Source organism: Rhinatrema bivittatum, chromosome 3 (genome assembly GCF_901001135.1).
Source record: "Rhinatrema bivittatum chromosome 3, aRhiBiv1.1, whole genome shotgun sequence".
Classification (NCBI taxonomy): domain Eukaryota; kingdom Metazoa; phylum Chordata; class Amphibia; order Gymnophiona; family Rhinatrematidae; genus Rhinatrema; species Rhinatrema bivittatum.
The window spans coordinates 296,974,964-296,993,041 of NC_042617.1; the positions used below are offsets into that span (position 1 = coordinate 296,974,964).

The 18,078-nt window shown below is 41.9% G+C and overlaps 1 protein-coding gene across 5 annotated transcripts in view; it reads left to right on the plus strand.

Annotated features, from left to right (window-relative positions):
- LIMA1 (LIM domain and actin binding 1) overlaps positions 1 to 18,078 on the plus strand; it is a 236,304-nt gene that overhangs the window by 194,961 nt on the left and 23,265 nt on the right. For all 5 annotated transcript variants that reach the window (XM_029595006.1, XM_029595009.1, XM_029595011.1 and 2 more), the window contains 2 exons: positions 1,572 to 1,626; positions 12,769 to 12,878. In XM_029595006.1, the coding sequence (XP_029450866.1) occupies positions 1,572 to 1,626; positions 12,769 to 12,878 (165 nt within the window). The remainder of the gene's footprint in view (positions 1 to 1,571; positions 1,627 to 12,768; positions 12,879 to 18,078) is intronic.

Below are 18,078 nucleotides of genomic sequence, written 5' to 3' on the forward strand. Positions count from 1 at the left end.
TGTGAAAGTTATCAAATGGTCACAGAAGGGAAGAAAAGAGGTGGAGAAACTTGAAAGTGGGGTTGGAAAAAAAGGACTCGTTTAATACAATGACTAAGTTGGTTTGTGGGAGCAGCAGAGCATAGTTAGTGATTGAGTAAAGTTAAACAAGGAAATTTGAGACAAGAATCAGAGGCATTATTAATGCAGAAGTTAAAGTTCTTAAAAACCAAGATGGGGAAGAGGGGTCACGGAAGAAGGAAAATAAGTTGGTGAAGATGAAGGGGATTTGCAAGTGGATCAATAGATATCTACCTGGAGGGGGTTGGAATTAGGCGTATGGAGAGTACCTCAAAGGAAAGATTGGAATGGGATTGAGGAGATAGAAACTTCCAAGAGGGATGGGCGAGTAGCTGCTCAGGGATACATTTTACTTGTCTCTTATTAGGGGGCACCACATGGGCCTCTCTGGTCGTTTCTCCCATCCTATCCTATTATCTTCAGTGCCCCTGCATGCATCATAATTACAATACATGCTGAAATGTACCTGGAAGTTATAATCAACATTGCCTTTAAGCCCAATTCAAGTATTACTGGCTGCTTGGTTCATCCTCTAACGTGTAGACCCCTACCACATGCAGAATGTAGTCACAATTACACAAACTGGGCTATTTCTTCTCAAGCAAGTTCTCAACAGAACAGGGTTTTCCTTTGAGATTCTAATAATGTAGGCCAAGATAGAATCTTTTCTGCCCACAGACACATTTTCATGCACTCGCAACAGAAATCCATTTAGTTTACAGCATCACGCTACAGGTTTTGCCACAGCTAACTGAACTAAGACTAAAAAAAACATATAGCCACAGAAATATAGAAATTAATTCCCATCTTAAACAGGAATTTGCTGTTTTAATTTGATTTTTCCTGACATAGCAGTCAACTCAAATGCGGAGAAAATTCCTTAAAATGAGACAAAGAATGTTGGATATTGGAGCTATGTTTTTCTTTAAATATACCAGCAAATGCTTGGTTTCATTTCAAAGTAATAACTTTCTCTTTAGATCCAGCACAGTTAGAACATTTTTTGTTAAAGACAGTGGGAACTTAAGAGTGGGATATATTTATTAATAAGAAGAAGTGATAATAGTTTATCTCCTAACTTTGATAGATCTTTTTTTTATATATATTATTTTCCTGCTCTCTCCTGATGTTTGTGGTGAGCTAGATATGATGCACTGTTATCCTCCTTTTGAAGTTACCACAATATGGCTGAGGTTCATTGTTTCTTACTTTATTTAATATAAATGATTTAATTAATAACATTTAAATAAAAAAAAATTCAAGCCAAAAATTTCAAGTAGAACATCTGAGGTGGGTGTGCCTGTTAATTTTCAATACTTGAAATACTGTTGACATTTTTAGAAATAATCATGGCCAATGCTAATTTAGGCTGCTTCATGCTGTCTCCTGTTCATATAATTGTGTTGTACACTTATTTGCAGCATAGATTTCTGTACTTGTCCAACCTCTTAACTTTGCATATTGGCTTTAAAATGTTTCTATTCTATAGTTATATATTTTAATATTTGCAGGTATCTATAACAGAGAATGGTCCATCTCTTCTTTTGAACACCACAGATGACAAGTGTGAGTATTAATTTTTTATTTCCATTTAGAATTTATTGTGGTATACACACAGCCGTACAACATCACAGCAGAGTAATAATAAAACAGATCACAAAGGTATCATACAATAACTGATCCATCCAACCTCCACCCCCTCATCCATCTTCCCCACCTAAGGAGATACTGGTAAAAGTATGTTAGAGACACACACCAACTTAAATACCTTATACTTGATAGATAACTTGAAATGTTCATGTTGAGATCCCATTTGTTATCTTTGGACTATAGTTTCTACTGAAAGCTAAGTAAAGTAAGGAGATCATATCTTATTACATTTAGATAAGGAGTTCTTTTGAATGGCTGTTTTATTCAACCTATAAATCTTATGTAAAAAATCAAGAACAGCCTTCAAAGAGGAAGCCTCCACCTTCTTCCAGAATAGGGCGCCTCCCAGCGGGCCACTAGAAAAACATGAAGGAGAAATTTCTGCTGAAAACAAACAGTGGATGGGGCTTGGATATGTAATAAAGCATATTTTTGATCAATAACATCGAGGCCTGTGCTAGAGTGAATCCAAGAAAATATCTCCTTCCAAAATAAAATGATCACCTTGCAAAGCCCACCAAATGTGATAGAGACCCCATAGTCTCACAGCCTCTCCAACATCTGTTGTCAACAAGAGGACACATTCTGTCAGTCGCTCAGGTGTGTGTAATACCAGTGAAGGAGTATCTTATAACCATTTTCTAATAGAGAAGAAGAAATAGAGCATTTTACTGGTTTGCAGAAAAGAAAGTTCCCACTCATTTTCAGTCAGTGAGACCCCAATATCCTGCTCCCAGTTTTTATTGTATGCAGGTGGGACTTGTAACTCAGCATTAAGTAATCTATACAGCTTTGTTACGATTCCCTTCAACTCGTCTGCCTTATGACACACATTCTCTAAATAAGATTTCCCCATAGAAAGTGATGTTTTAATCTTGCTCTTCTTGCATGTCTAATTTGTTCACATGCATAAAAATCGCATTTAGTAAGGCCATATTTGCAAGCTAGAAAGTTAGAATTCAAAAGATCGCCTCACAATAAGCTGCTCCATGTGGACAATTCCATGGTTTCTCCAAGAAGTAAATGTTGCAGCTAGTATACGTGCTGGGAAAAAGGCATGGTTATGAAAGAGCGGAGTACTATAGAAGTAGGTTCTCTGACCTACCAATTTAGAATGCCATTGATCCTAAACTCAGTGTATTAATTAGCAAAGGTGATACAATTAGTAATGATCTCCAAATTTTCCTCGGCTGACAAGTCAGAGCAGATAGTGGAATTTGACCTATCAATGCTTGCTCCAATTTAACCCATTGCTTTACCCCTTATATTTTATTCTAATCTACAATTGCTCATAATAGTGAAGCAGCATAGTTCCATTTCAGATTGTGTGCACCCAGTTCCCCTCTGTTTGGTCTGAAATATTACCTGGGACTCTGGGTGGCCTACGTTGCCAAATGAAATATATTTTTTTTCTGCCATTATTTCAATATTATATTGGAAATTCCAGTAGGTAGGGTCTGAAATAGGTACCAAAATTTAGGAAGAATGTTCATTTTTATTGTTGCAGTCTTCCCCCCATCCAGGAAAAAACTGCATTTCTCCTACTTCTCTAAGCTTTTCATAATATTTATAAGCAAAGGGGAGTAATTTAGGTGAAATAAATTCTCAATAGACTTGCTAAGGAAGACTTCTAGATATTTGATTTTATGTTTAGCCCATTTCAAAGGAAATCTCTGCCTTAATAAAGATAGCCAGGCGTCGCACCAACTCCTCCTCTTCCGGGGCAGATGCCGCCCCGACCCCACTCCTTTTTAGCTATCGTACGCGAAAAGGGACTTTTCACATGCAAAACGTCCCTTTTCGCGTGTGCTAGCTTTAGTAAGTGACCCCCTTAGTCTGTTATGGTCCTCCAATTTCATTTCAGAAGTCAACAATTTGGATTGAATTTCTGTATGCAGTTCTATTTCATTATAATTAGCCTGCTTTTTGAATATGATCCTACATACATATAATAATTTTCAGTACTTATTATATCTTAAAATTCATATTTTCCTGGTACATGTAATTTTTTGGGGTCATATCCACACCAGAAATATTTTTTGATGGTGATGACTGAGCGACTAGATGGAAATGCTATGAAATTGGAGGACATAATAACTCAGATTGACAGACTAAAGAATAATAAATCACTGGGACCGGATGGTATTCACCCCAGAAATCTGAAGGAATTCAAAACATAATTGCAGATCTGTTTCTGGTGACTTGCAACCTATCACTTAAAACAGTTACAGTACCAGAAGACTAGACGGTGGCCAGTGCGATGCTAATTTTTAAAAAGGGCTTTGGGGTGCACCAGGAAACTGTAGATTAATGAGCTGAATGTTGGTGCCAGGCAAAATGATAGAAGCTAGTGTCAAAAACAAAATTACTGACCACATAAATAGACATGATTTTTGCAAAGGAAAGTCTTGTGTTACTAGATTTTTTGGAGGGTTTAATTAAACACTTGAATAAAGGTGAGCTGGTTTATATTGTGTATTTGGATTTTCAGAAGATGTTTGACATAGTCCTCATAAGAGGAGACTCAGGAAATTGGAAAGTCATGGGACTGGAGGTATTGTCCTTTTGTGGATTGGTATCTAGATAAAAAACAGGAAACGGAGGATAGGACTGAATGTAGAAAGGTCATTAGTGGAGTGCCCCAGGGATCTCTATTAGGACCTATGCAATCTGGCATATTCATAAATGATCTGGAAAGGGATGAGTGACGTGAACACATTTGCAAATGAGACAATTTTCAAGTTGTTAAAACAGCAGCAGATTGTGAAAAACAGTAGAAAGACCTTGTGAGATTAGGAGACTGGGCTTCTAAATGGCAGATTCAATTTAATGTGGACAAGTGCAAAGTAATGCATATAGGGAAAACTCCCAACTACAGGTAAACAATGCTAGTTTCCAAGTTAGGAGAAACCACCCAGGAGAACCACCTCTGAGTCTTGTGGACAATACCTTGAAATGTTTGGCTCAGTGTGTGGCAGTAATCAAAAGGCAAATAGAACTTTAGGACTTATTTAGAAAGGAATAGAGAACAAAACTGAGAAAATCATTATGCCTTTATATAGATCCCTGGTGCAACCAAACCTTCAGTATCTCAAAAAACACATAGCAAACAGAAAATATAGAGAAGAGCAACGAAAATGATAAAGGGAATGGAAAAGCTTCCTTATGGAAAAAGGCTAAACGGAGCTCTTTAGCTTGGAAAAGAGACAGAGAGGAGGAAATGATTGAAATTTATAAAAACATGAGTGAGGTGGAACAGATAAATAGGGAATGGTTATTTACCCTTTCAAATACCAGAACTAGGGGATACGCTTTGAAACCAGCAACAGGCAGATTTAAACCAAATCATAGGAAGTATTTTTTTTCACTCAGTGTACAATCTAGCTATGGAATCTGTTGCTGCAGAGCAACTAACAATGGAGTTCAAAAGAAGATTGGAAAAGTCCATAAATAAAGCAGCCAAGTAAACTTGGGAAAGCCAGTGCTTATCCCTGGGAGTAAACTACAAGAACTAGATCAACTATTAGGGTCACAACTACCCGATAGATCCCCAACTGGCCCCTGTCAGGGACAGAATACTGTGATTGATGGACTTTGGTCTGATCCAACATAGCATTTCTTATGTTCCAATATAAACAATTGGTCCTGCATAGGTGGATAGTGCTGGGTTTTCACCATTGTTTGGACAGTTACAGAATTTATTTATTAGAAAAATCCACCAAATTGACCATCAAGAGTCTTTATCACTGTCTCTTTCAGCATTAGGAGCTATTACTAAACAGCTCTCCTTCCTCTTTGAGACCAAAGTTGTTGAACCTGTCCCATCATGGGATAGAAAGTGGGAATCTTTCTCTCAAGTATTTGATTCCAAATATAATCATTAATCTCCATCTCATCCTAAACCTAAGGGCCTTGAACAAGTACTTGGTGTGTAAAAAAAAATAAATTTCCCTGGTCAACCTTTGTTCAGAATGGGGACTGGCTTTATTCCCTGCATTTAAGGGAAGTGTACATCCATATAAAGACACCCAATCGCAGGAAATATCTTGGATTCTTAATAGGGAAGCACCCCCTCCATTACCCTCCACACCACAAGGATTCAATGTCCACCACATATACGCCTACTTGGGATATATGTGTTTCCCTCTTTGAATGATTATCTAGTCAAGCATATTTCTCAAGGTGCAAACAAAGTGATGCACAAAACTATTTGGATGCTGGAATTGCTAGAGTTCTTCATAATTATTCCCAATCCTATTTCAGTTTGATACCATAATTGGAATTGATATGAACTCTGCTAGACTAATGCTTGGTCAAAGGTCTTTCTTCCACAAGAAAGGGCCATCGCTCTCAACTGTGGAAGAACCTAAAAAGAGTCAGACATCAGAGTAATGACGGCAGAAAAAGCAAAATGGTCCACCTAGTCTGCCCAGCAAGCTTCCCAAGGTAGTAACTGCCGCTTCATGCAGGTTACCCCCATGTTTCTCTTAAGGGTAGTAACTGCCACTCCATGCCAGTTAAGCTTTTTTATTAATTCCCATCCTCTAGCCTTTTAGGGATCCACAGTATTTATCACATGCCCCTTTGAAATCCTTCACAGTTTGTCTTCACCACTTCTTCTGGAAGGGCATTCCAGGCATCCACCACCCTCTCAGTGAAGAAATATTTCCTAAGTCTTCCTTCCTGGAGTTTCAAATCGTGACCCCCCCTAGTTCTACTAAATTGTTTCCAATGGAAAAGGTTTGTTGACGACCATGGATCATTAAAACCTTTCAAGTATCTGAAGGTCTGTATTATATCACCCTGCTCCTCCTCTCCTCCAGGGTATACATATTCAGGTTCTTCAACTGCTCCTCATAAGTCATTCGATTGAGACCACCCACCAATTTGGTTGTCCTTCTCTGGACCACCTCCATCCTGTCTGTCTCCTTTGAGATACGGTCTCCAAAACTGAACACGGTACTCCAGGTGAGGCCTCACCAAAAACCTGTACAAGGGGAATATCACTTCCCTTTTCTTACTAGATATTCCTCTCTCTATGCAGCCCAGCATTCTTCTGGCTTTGGCTATCGCCGTGTCATGCTGCTTCGTCGACTTCAGGTCGTTAGACATTATCTCCCCAAGGTCTCTCTCCTGCTTCATGCACATCAGCCCTTCACACCCCCCCCCCCCCCAATGATATAGTTCTTTTGGATTACTATACCCCAGATGCATGTCTCTGCATTTCTTGGCATTGAATCCCAGCTGCCACATCTTCAACCACTCTTCCAGGTTCCTTAAATCCCGTCTCATTCTCTGTACTCCTTCCGGCATGTCCACTCTGTTGTAGATCTTAGTATCATCCGCAAATAGACAAACTTTACCTTCTAACCCTTCCGCAGTGTCGCTCACGAAGATGTTGAACAGAACCGGTCCCAACACCAATCCCTGTGGCACTCCACTTAACACCATTCTCTCTTCAGAGAAGGTTCCATTAACTATCATCCATTGTCTTCTATCCGTCAACCAGTTTGTAATCCACGCCAACACCTTGGAGCTAACTCACAAGCTTCTCATTTTGTTGATGAGTCTTCTGTGTGGGACCGTATCAAAAGCTTTACTAAAATCCAAGTAAATTACATTGAGCACTCTTCCCTGATCCAGTTCTCTAGTTACCTCATCAAAGAAATCAATTAGATTCGTCTGACAGGACCTTCCCCTGGTGAATCCATGCTGCTTCTGAACGAGCAACCCACCGGATTGTAGATAATCACTATCTGTTGCATCTATCGGTCTCAGATGGCTTCGCCCGACATGCCTCACCTCTATTTCAGCCTTCTCCACCAGCCTTGGGAGAATGGTGTCTGTAGTGTCTCCTTGCCGCACCCTCCGGCATCCCTGGAGCGGCTTTGGTGTCGCGTCCCGCCATGTTGACATGAGGCCTCCTAGGGCGCGCACGCCTCACATCTTGTAGCAGTATTGGCGCGATCCTCGGGGGTGTCCCCCTCAAGTGATGTCACTGCTTCCGACTAGAAAAAGTTGCCCATTTGCTGACTCTCGCCGAGTTAGCAATGGATTGAATTCGTTCCGGTCTGAAGCTGCTCTGCTGCTTCTGGAAGCTATCTACACCTTCCGGGGTTCTACTTATTTCCACGTGCCTATCCTGAATCCAGGTACTCGCTCCTCGAGGGCCTGTGTGTCTAGCCTGGTGCCTGCTACCAATTCTTCTACCTGCTGGAACACTACCTATCAGCTACAGAGAGTGAGTACTACTTCTCCCAGTCTGTTCATCTACAGCTCCTCGCTGTCCCTAAGAATCCACCAAACACCTTGATATCATAACACTATCCTTTCCTTCAGCAGAGTCTTCATTAATTTTCCCACCACCGAGGTGATGCTAACTGGCCTGTAGTTTCCAGCCTCTTCTCGGCTCCCACTCTTGTGAAGAGGAACCAGCACCGCTCTTATCCAATCACTAGGCACTACACCCTTTTCCAAATATCTATTGAACAGGTCACACAGTGGACCCGCCAGCACATCTGAGTTCCCTCAGTATTCTGAGGTGAACCTCATCAGGCCCTAGTGAGATGGCCCAGATTCACATCTTTACTGCTTCCTAACACAGAGCTATGATCCTGTTCCTCTGTTTGTTTAGGAACTACAAAGCTATCTTGTTGTCCATTTGGACTATGATAATTATTGGTCAAGTGATCTCAGAATGGGACATGTTGAGAATGTTGGGCCTGATGACATCAACAGTAGATGTTTCACCTTTGGCGTGTGTCTGCATGAGATACAAGCCCAGTGAACCCTAAAATCATAATGGCTCCAGCCCACCTAAGATCTGAGACAGCATCCAAGTCACCCAGCAGCACAGATACTCTGTCCTGGTGGCTGATCCAATTAAATCTCAAAAGGAATTCTCTTCCAAATTCCTCCTATACAAATTGCCCTTACCACAGATGTGTCCAACCTCAAATGGGGGACTCATTTGCAAGGACTCCACACCCAAGGCCATTGTTCTGCTTGAGAAAAACTTCATTAGATACATTTCCTGGAGCTAATGGCACTCTAAAGGCTTTAATAGACCACTTGACCAACAATTATCATAGTCCAAATGGACAACAAGATAGCTTTGTAGTTCCCAAACAGAGGAACAGGATCATACCCCCTGTGTTAGGAAGCAGTAAATATGTGAATCTGGGCCATCTCACAAGGGAGGATTCTCAGTTAGTGATGTGCAGCTGGAAAGCTTGTTTTTTTTATTTATTTAGGATTTTTTTTAAATTAATTTTGCTAAAATGTTAATTAAATTTGCATTTAGTTTAATGGGTGCTAAATTAAATTGTGCTAAAAATCAAAAACCAAGCCTACCAAATGTACATCCCTACCGCCAGGCAAGCAGAATGTTCTAGTGGACAGCAGATCCCTGAATCACATGGATGGTCCTTGGACAGGGGAGGTAGCAAACAAGATATGCTATGATTAGGAACACTCAACATGGATCTGTTTGCATTGTCTCTCAACAAAAATGTACCTCTGTATTATTCGAGAAAGAGGGTCATAGGACAAACTGTCAAATGCCTTCTCCCTAGATTGGGGGAGGGGGGGGAGAGAGTTCTATACACCCATCCTCCAATTTCTCTAGTGATAAAAATTCTCCTGAATCTCAGAAGGGACGGAGAACTATGATTCTCATGGATTTATATTGGCCAAGACAGGGTGGTTCCCGCATCTTCAAGGCTTGTCCATCAGTGATCCAGTTTGGTTGGGGAACTCTTCCATACTCATACAGAATCTGGGAATGTTTCTCCATCCCAACATTGGGACCTTTAGCCCTCACAGCCTGGGAGTTGAGTTAGTAGTGCTTGATTCCCTGAATCTGCTGGATGAGGTTTAAGTTCTTCTGGCTTCTAGAAGAGAGACTACTAGAACATCATATGGTTTTAAGTAGAGGAGGTTTTCTGTGTGATGTGAGAGGATCTCCTGCATCATCTAAAAACTGCTTGAATATCTTTTACATCTGGTCTCAAGACTAACTTTTAGCATTCTGCTTAGTACAATTATTGCTCATCACCACCAGATAGTAAATAATCCTAACCATTGTAGCTGCACCTTTCTGATATTTTGCTATTTTCTTGTTTTATCAGTCTCTCTTTTGAAACTTTAGTGCTAGAGTTGTAGATTTACTTATTGTCCTCTCTTCCAGATGCAATCTGCTATCCAGTTAGACAGTGTGGGTTTCACTAGTAATTCCAGGTCTGTTTGTATCAAAAGAAATACAAAGCTGGGTGGGCTTTCTAAGGGCTTCAGTCTACTCAAGATAGAAAGCTAAAACTTTCTTGCTGTCCAAAATGTATAAGGTGTTTACATTTGTGGATATGTGGCATGGGAAAAAAGTCTTCAGTTGTAAGATTCATGTAAGGTTTGCTTTCATTAAAACCTCCCTAAAACCTCCAACTGGGATTTGGGACATCAACATGGTGCTATCTCAGCTGATGAAAGCTCCCTCTGTATCGCTCCATGGTGAGACTGCACCTTGAGTACGGTGTGCAGTTCTGGACATCATATCTCAAAAAAGGTATGGTTGCACTAGAAAAGGTACAGAGAAGGGAGACTAAAATGATAAAGGGGGATGGAATCTATCCTCTATGAGGAAAGGCTAAAGAGGTTAGGGCTGTTCAGCTTGGAGAAGAGACAGCTGAAGGGGGATATGATAGAGGTCCTTAAAATCATGTGAAGACTAGAATGGGTAAATGTGAATCTATTATTTACCTGTTCAGATAATATAAGGACTAGGAGGCACTTCATGAAGTTAGCAAGTAACATATTTAAAATAAATCATAGAAAATTCTTTTTCACTCAACGCACAATTAAGCTCTGGAATTCATTGCCAGAGAATGTGGTAAAGTCAGTTAGCGTAGCTAGGTTTAAAAAAGGTTTGGACAAGATTCTGGAGGAGAAGGCTATAAATTGCTATTAGGGTTACGCGCGTAACTCGGAAAACCTGCCCCTGCGCGCGCCGAGCCTATGGCTCGGTGGCGCACGCAAGCCCCGGAACGCGCTTATGTCCCGGGGCTTTGAAAAAGGGGTGGAAAGGGATGTGGGCGTGGCGCCGGTCTTTGGGAAGGGCTGAGGCCTCCGGCACAGTGGCTGTGCCGGGGGTTAGCGTGCCGGAAGCTGGCAGGTGTGTGTAAGATACGCCTGCCAGAGGCAGTCGTAAATAAGCAAAACAAGGTAGGGGGGGATTTAGGTAGGGCTGGGGGGGGGGTGCATTAGATAAGGGACGGGAAGTTGGGGGGGAGCGGAGGAAAAGTTCCCTCTGAGGCCACTCCGATTTCAGAGCAGCCTTGGAGGGAACGGGGAAAGCCATCGGGGCTCCCCTTGGGCTCGGCGTGCACAAGTGTGCACCCCCTTGCGCGCATCGACCCTGGATTTTATAACATGCGCGCGGCAGTGCGTGCATGTTATAAAATCGGGTGTACATTAGTGCGCGCCTGGTAGCGCACACAAATGTACCCCGCGCGCGCTTTTAAGATCTACCCCTTAGGGAATAGCCACTGTTTATCACCAGCATTAGTAGCATGGGATTTATTTGGGCACTTGCCAGTTACTTGTATCCTGGATTGACCGCTGTTGGAAACAGGATGCTGGGCTTGATGAACCCTTGGTCTGACCCAGTATGACAACTTGTGTTAATGCTCAGGCAGGCTTGATTCTAGAAGGGCATGTTAAGGGTCATAGCATTTGTGGCCCATTTAAAGTCAGCATCTATGGAAGAGCCTTACATTACTGTCCTAAAAGATTTGAGGTTTAGATTTCAACTTCTTCCCTTTCTAGGGCCCATTCTTTTTATTTCCAGGTTATCTTTAAAAAAAAAAAAAAAAATACAATTTTGGAAAATGTTGCTAGCTAAAAAATATTTTTGTACCAGTTTCATTTTGTGAGTTTGGGGAGGGGGGTTGTTCCTTTTTTTTAATTAAAGGCAACCTGTAGCTAGGGATTCCCCACATGCCTAGTAGATGACATCCTGCCTGTCTTTGAAGAAGGCAAGTTACTTGTAATAATTATTCTTCGAAGAGAGCAGGATGTATTCATCCTCACTAAACTCACTAGACTGTCATAGGGAGTTGGCTTCTTTCTATAGCTTAAAGATCTGAGAGAGTCCTTGTGTGATGGCCATGCTTTCAGAACTGCTAGAACAGTGGTAGCCAACTCCAGTCCTCAAGCCTGATTTTCAAGATTTCCAAATGAATATTCATGAAAGATTTGAATACAATGGAGGCAATGTATGCAAATCTCCCTCATGCATATTCATTGTAAATATCCTGAACACCAGACCTGTTTGTCTCTTGAGGACCAGAATTGGCCACCTGTGAGCTAGAAGCTGTGAAGTCCAGGCTTCCAGTCAGGGTTCTGTCTGACATCGCCCACCTGTGAGGACTTGCATCTTGCTCTCCTCTGCGAAGACCTGCTGCAGGTAAGTAATGTTTCATTTTCTGTAGAAGAAATTCTTAACTAAGGAGTCCTACTAATGTAACTATGGTGAACTGCTGGTCTTCAGAGAAAGCAAAGTTGCTGACCTGTTACTGGTGTTCTGTGAAGACAGTTTACCAGTCACACAAACTTTCCCGCTTCCATTAGGAATTGTTCTAGCCTTCAGTTAAACTAAATAGAACTGGGGAGCAGCATGGTTCCCTCTAAGCTGAGCGCATGAGCAAGCTTGCTCATATATTTCAGTGTCGCTCACAGGTTTTACATGGTGGTTCACATACATTTTTCTTTGTGCTATATACAGAAATGCAACGCTAATACTGGTGCTCAAAATTTGTTTAAAAAAATGATTGCTCACACGAAAAAAAATTCACACACCTAGTCACTCCTTGGAGGGAACATGGGGGAGTACCCTGGGGCCTTGGCAGTACAGGAACTGCTGTACATGAGCAGAGGTTTAGGGCTTTTCTAAAGAACTATGAAGATTCTAACTATTCAGTGCAATCATGTGACCCACTTGTTTGCTAAACTGTTTTCTTGAAGTAAACAAATTTGATTTTTCCTACTGTTTCCAAATTGACACAGCAAAAGCAAACCATGAAGAAGAACTTCAGAAGCCTGCTGGGGTATGTGCATCAAGCCCAACCCCCAAAGTGGACGGACAAGCAGAGTCCTCGCCTCCTAAAGCAGCAAAGGTATAGCAGCTGTGTTCTTCCCAGGCATTAGCCATAGTTAATGTTAGAGCAAAGATGACTGCAAAGTAACATAGGTTTCATCTTATTAATTGATCTACATCTGCCTTCCCCTCTTCTACATTTCCTTTGCTTTTCCCATTCATGTTAGTATAAAACAATTTGAGTTTGCAGTTACAACCCTCAACAGGCATGGGATAACCTACACAGAACGGCAGTTGCTACCTTCAGTAACTTGTTGGACAGACTGGATGGGCCATTTGGTCTTTATCTGCCGTCATAACTGTTATGTATGTTAAATGTGGGTTTCAGGATATCCACAATGAATATTCATGAATGTTTACATACATTTGCATGTTTTGGTTCACCTTGAACCCCAATGTGTTGTGGGTTATCAGATTGAATTGGAAGCCACTGTTTTATGCTGGTCAGCTTTCTTAGTACCATGGTTAGGTACTTTGTTCCACTGTCCTTTTTGAACACATTCTATATTTATACATTTTAATACATATAGTACCTGAATGTAATCCACTTTTAAGTCTGAAAGGCAGAATATAAAAAATGAAAGAATATAACCTTTATCGTCAGTAAATATTAAAATTAAAAGATAGTAACAAAACCAGGTTTAGATTTGCATTTTCATGTTACATGGATTTAGGTTAGCAACACTTCGTGCAAGGCTTTATAAAGGCTCTGAGTTCCTCAAGCTTCCTTAAGGAGTAACCTAGTAGTTGAGTTGCAGGCTGAGAGCCAGGAAAACCAAAGTTCAAATCACACTTCTCCACTGGTACTCCTTGTGACTTTGGATAAGTTACTTCACCCCTCCATTGCCTCAGGTAGAAACTTAGGGCCTCATTTTACTAAGCATTTTCCCCATAGACATAGAATGGAAGAAAAGCCATAGTAAATCAGGCCCTTAGATTGCAAGCCCTCTGTGGACAGAGAAATAGCTACTGTATCTGAATGTAATTCTCCTTTCTTAGCATCCAGTTAAATGAAACCAGAACAAGTGGATTGTGCACCTCTATCAGCAGAGATGCACTGAGCAAACTGACTTCACAGTATATATACCCCTGCAGTGACATCAGCCTGCCAGTATTCTGTCTCCAGCAGATGGTAGACGTGCATCTCCCCACTGGGGATTGCTTCATTTTAAAATAAAGGAGAATTCAGGATAAAATTCGCCTCACTCTCCTGCGGTGATACCAAATGTTCCCTCCCCCAGTTGAGAATTCCTGAGGGGATTTCCGTGGCCCCTTAAATGAGTGCCTTGGTCCAGTAGCAGGTTTTCAGCTGGCGTGGACTTAGTTGCTTAAATAGCTGAAAGGCAGTGGGAGCAGGAAGCCGAGCACGGCGGTGACTACGCATGCCCTCTCCCCTCGCAGCCGGAAACAGTCTCTGTACTCAGCCAGGTAAGGCTGAGCTCCAGTAAGCTTAAAAAAAAATGATAATGTACTTATACATAGGAGGCTTTTGTTGTATAGGGCTTCCTCCTTCCCCCGGTCTTCATGCTTGGTGCACCATTCTGACGTTTGTCCCACTCTGTGGGAGGTCAAAGGATGTGGCCAACCGGGTGGGTTGAGCAGCCTCCTTAAGCTAGGCCCCGCTCCAAGGTGCTTTCGTTGCGTGCCGCACAGTCAGCCACAACAGCATTTCACGCGCTTTCTCAGGCTGCCCTCTACAGGATTGTCAATTCAGCATGTGCATCTAGCTGTGCGCCCAGGTTGTGCGCCCATTTTTTAGACGCTCAGTCAGGCCTTATAGTCTGTGCGTCCAAGTTACATGGCATCATAGTGGTCTCATGCTTACCTTTGTGTACAAGTTGTACTGTGCACTTTTAAGTTTTTTAGGGTGCTTATCTTTGGGACGCCTAAGCCTTGGACACCTAGTTAGTTGCCTAAGTGTTGGGTGCCTTATTTTTGGGCACCTAAGTTGGAAGTATATATATAAAAAAAAAAAAAAAAAATAGAATACAGCTAGATGCATGCCTGTAGCTGGTGCTCAGTGCAAATGTTGGCCATGATGGTGCCTATATCTAAGAAGCCTAAGTGCCTTCCTCTTTGCACTGCCTGTCATATTAGGGCATCTCAGTCAGGAGTGCCCACTAACTTGTGTGCCAGCACTGTTTGGAGGCACTGGGAGATTTATCTTTCTCTGATTTCACTAAACCTGGTTCAGCCCAGCCAGATGTAGGTCTGGGTGAAGATGACTCAGGTGGGGCACCTGAATTTGGACCTCTCCTAACTAGTTTCTCAGCAGGGGACGGTACCTCAGTGAGTTCGCCTCAGGTGCCTCCTGGTTTGGATACTTCTACTTTTTCATGGGTAGAATTTTTCCAGGGGTTACAATCTTTCTTCAGGCACAGTCTTCAACCCTTTCCAATGCTCCCAGAGCAGAGGCACAGGTAGGAACCTTGCCTAAACCTTCTGTTAAGCACCGGAGTACTCCTAGAGCAACAGCAGGACTTCCGGATGGCAGAGATGATGGTGCCAATCCTGACTTTCTTGAGGATGGTAAAATTCCTCCAGGATTAGAACCATATAGAACTAAGCTATGGTTCTTTCATAGAGATGAACTGCCAGCTCTGCTCTCCCAGACCTTGGAAATGTTCAGGGTTCCTGGGGAAGATTCCGGATCTGAGCCAAAGAGATATTCCATCTTGTGTTTTTCCCCATGATGTAGACCATTCAAGAATTGATTGATCTTGAATGGGATGTCCCAGTGTCTAATTTCAAAGGGGGTCAGGTTCTGGAAGGCCTGTACCTTCTGGATCCAGTGGTACCAGAGCGCTTAAGTTTTCTGCAGGTAGAGGTGTGTGGTTTCTCCAAGCGGACCACTATTCACGTGGAAGGAGGAGCAGCCTTGAAGGATGCTCATGATAAAAAGATTGAGTCTATCCTTAAGCATTTGAAGCAGTGGCAATGACCTTGCAGATCGCTTCTTGTTCCTTAGTGGCTCGCTCTTGTTTGCTTCTCTCCCAGGAGGTGGTTGACTCTGAGGTAAGCTCCAGGGCGGTTATGGAACCAGCCGCTGCCTTCTTGGCAGTCTCCTTGGTTGGGGAGCTCACTGTCAGGAGCTAATAGCGCAAGGGTGCTAGAGTGCAGAGTCTCTCTGGAACATCAGTCAGCTGGAAGCCAGGGTGGTCCGGTTGGCATGTTTACAGTTCGGTGACAAGCTGCAGGATTGAGAAAGGTGGAAGGAAGGCAAAACGATTACCGTCATGGTTAAAAGGTGAGGTGAAAGAGGCTATTTTAGCCAAAAAATCATCCTTCAAAAATTGGAAGAAAGATCCATCTGAAGAAAATAGGATAAAACATAAGCATTGTCAAGTTAAGTGTAAAACATTGATAAAACAAGCGAAGAGAGAATTTGAAATGAAGTTGGCCATAGAGGCAAAAACTCATAATAAAAACTTTTTTAAATATATCCAAAGCAAGAAACCTGTGAGGGAGTCGGTTGGACCATTAGATGACCGAGGGGTTAAAGGGGCTCTTAGGGAAGATAAGGCCATTGCAGAAAGACTAAATGAATTCTTTGCTTCCGTGTTTACTAGTGAGGATGTTGGGGAGATACCAGTTCCGGAGTTGGTTTTCAGGGGTGATGAGTCAGACGAACTGAACGAAATCACTGTCAACCTGGAAGATGTAGTAGGCCAGATTGACAAACTAAAGAGTAGCAAGGCACCTGGACCGGATGGTATGCATCCCAGGGTACTAAAGGAACTCAAAAATGAAATTTCTGACCTATTAGTTAAAATTTGTAACCTATCATTAAAATCATCCATTGTACCTGAAGACTGGAGGGTGGCCAATGTAACCCCAATATTTAAAAAAGGCTCCAGGGGTGATCCGGGTAACTATAGACCAGTGAGCCTAACTTCAGTGCCAGGAAAAATAGTGGAAACTATCCTCAAGATCAAAATTGTAGAGCATATAGAAAGACATGATTTAATGGGACACAGTCAACATGGATTTACCCAAGGGAAGTCTTGCCTAACAAACCTGCTTCATTTTTTTGAAGGGGTTAATAAACATGTGGATAAAGGTGAACCGGTAGATGTAGTGTATTTGGATTTTCAGAAGGCGTTTGACAAAGTCCCTCATGAGAGGCTTCTACGAAAACTAAAAAGTCATGGGATAGGAGGCGATGTCCTTTCGTGGATTACAAACTGGTTAAAAGACAGGAAACAGAGAGTAGGACTAAATGGTCAATTTTCTCAGTGGAAAAGGGTAAACAGTGGAGTGCCTCAGGGATCTGTACTTGGACCGGTGCTTTTCAATATATATATCAATGATCTGGAAAGGAATACGATGAGTGACGTTATCATATTTGCGGATGATACAAAATTATTCAGAGTAGTTAAATCACAAGCAGACTGTGATACATTACAGGAGGACCTTGCAAGACTGGAAGATTGGGCATCCAAATGGCAGATGAAATTTAATGTGGACAAGTGCAAGGTGTTGCATATAGGGAAAAATAACCCTAGCTGTAGTTACACGATGTTAGGTTCCATATTAGGAGCTACCACCCAAGAAAGAGATCTAGGCGTCATAGTAGATAATACATTGAAATCGTCAGCTCAGTGTGCTGCAGCAGTCAAAAAAGCAAATAAAATGTTAGGAATTATTAGGAAGGGAATGGTTAATAAAACGGAAAATGTCATAATGCCTCTATATCGCTCCATGGTGAGACCACACCTTGAATACTGTGTACAATTCTGGTCGCCGTATCTCAAAAAAGATATAGTTGCAATGGAGAAGGTACAGAGAAGGGCAACCAAAATGATAAAGGGGATGGAACAGCTCCCCTATGAGGAAAGGCTGAAGAGGTTAGGGCTGTTCAGCTTGGAGAAGAGACGGCTGAGGGGGGATATCATAGAGGTCTTTAAGATCATGAGAGGTCTTGAACGAGTAGATGTGACTCGGTTATTTACACTTTCGAATAATAGAAGGACTAGGGGGCATTTCATGAAGTTAGCAAGTAGCACATTTAAGACTAATCGGAGAAAATTCTTTTTCACTCAACGCACAATAAATCTCTGGAATTTGTTGCCAGAGGATGTGGTTAGTGCAGTTAGTGTAGCTGGGTTCAAAAAAGGTTTGGATAAGTTCTTGGAAGAGAAGTCCATTAACTGCTATTAATCAAGTTTACTTAGGGAATAGTCACTGCTATTAATTGCATCAGTAGCATGGGAACTTCT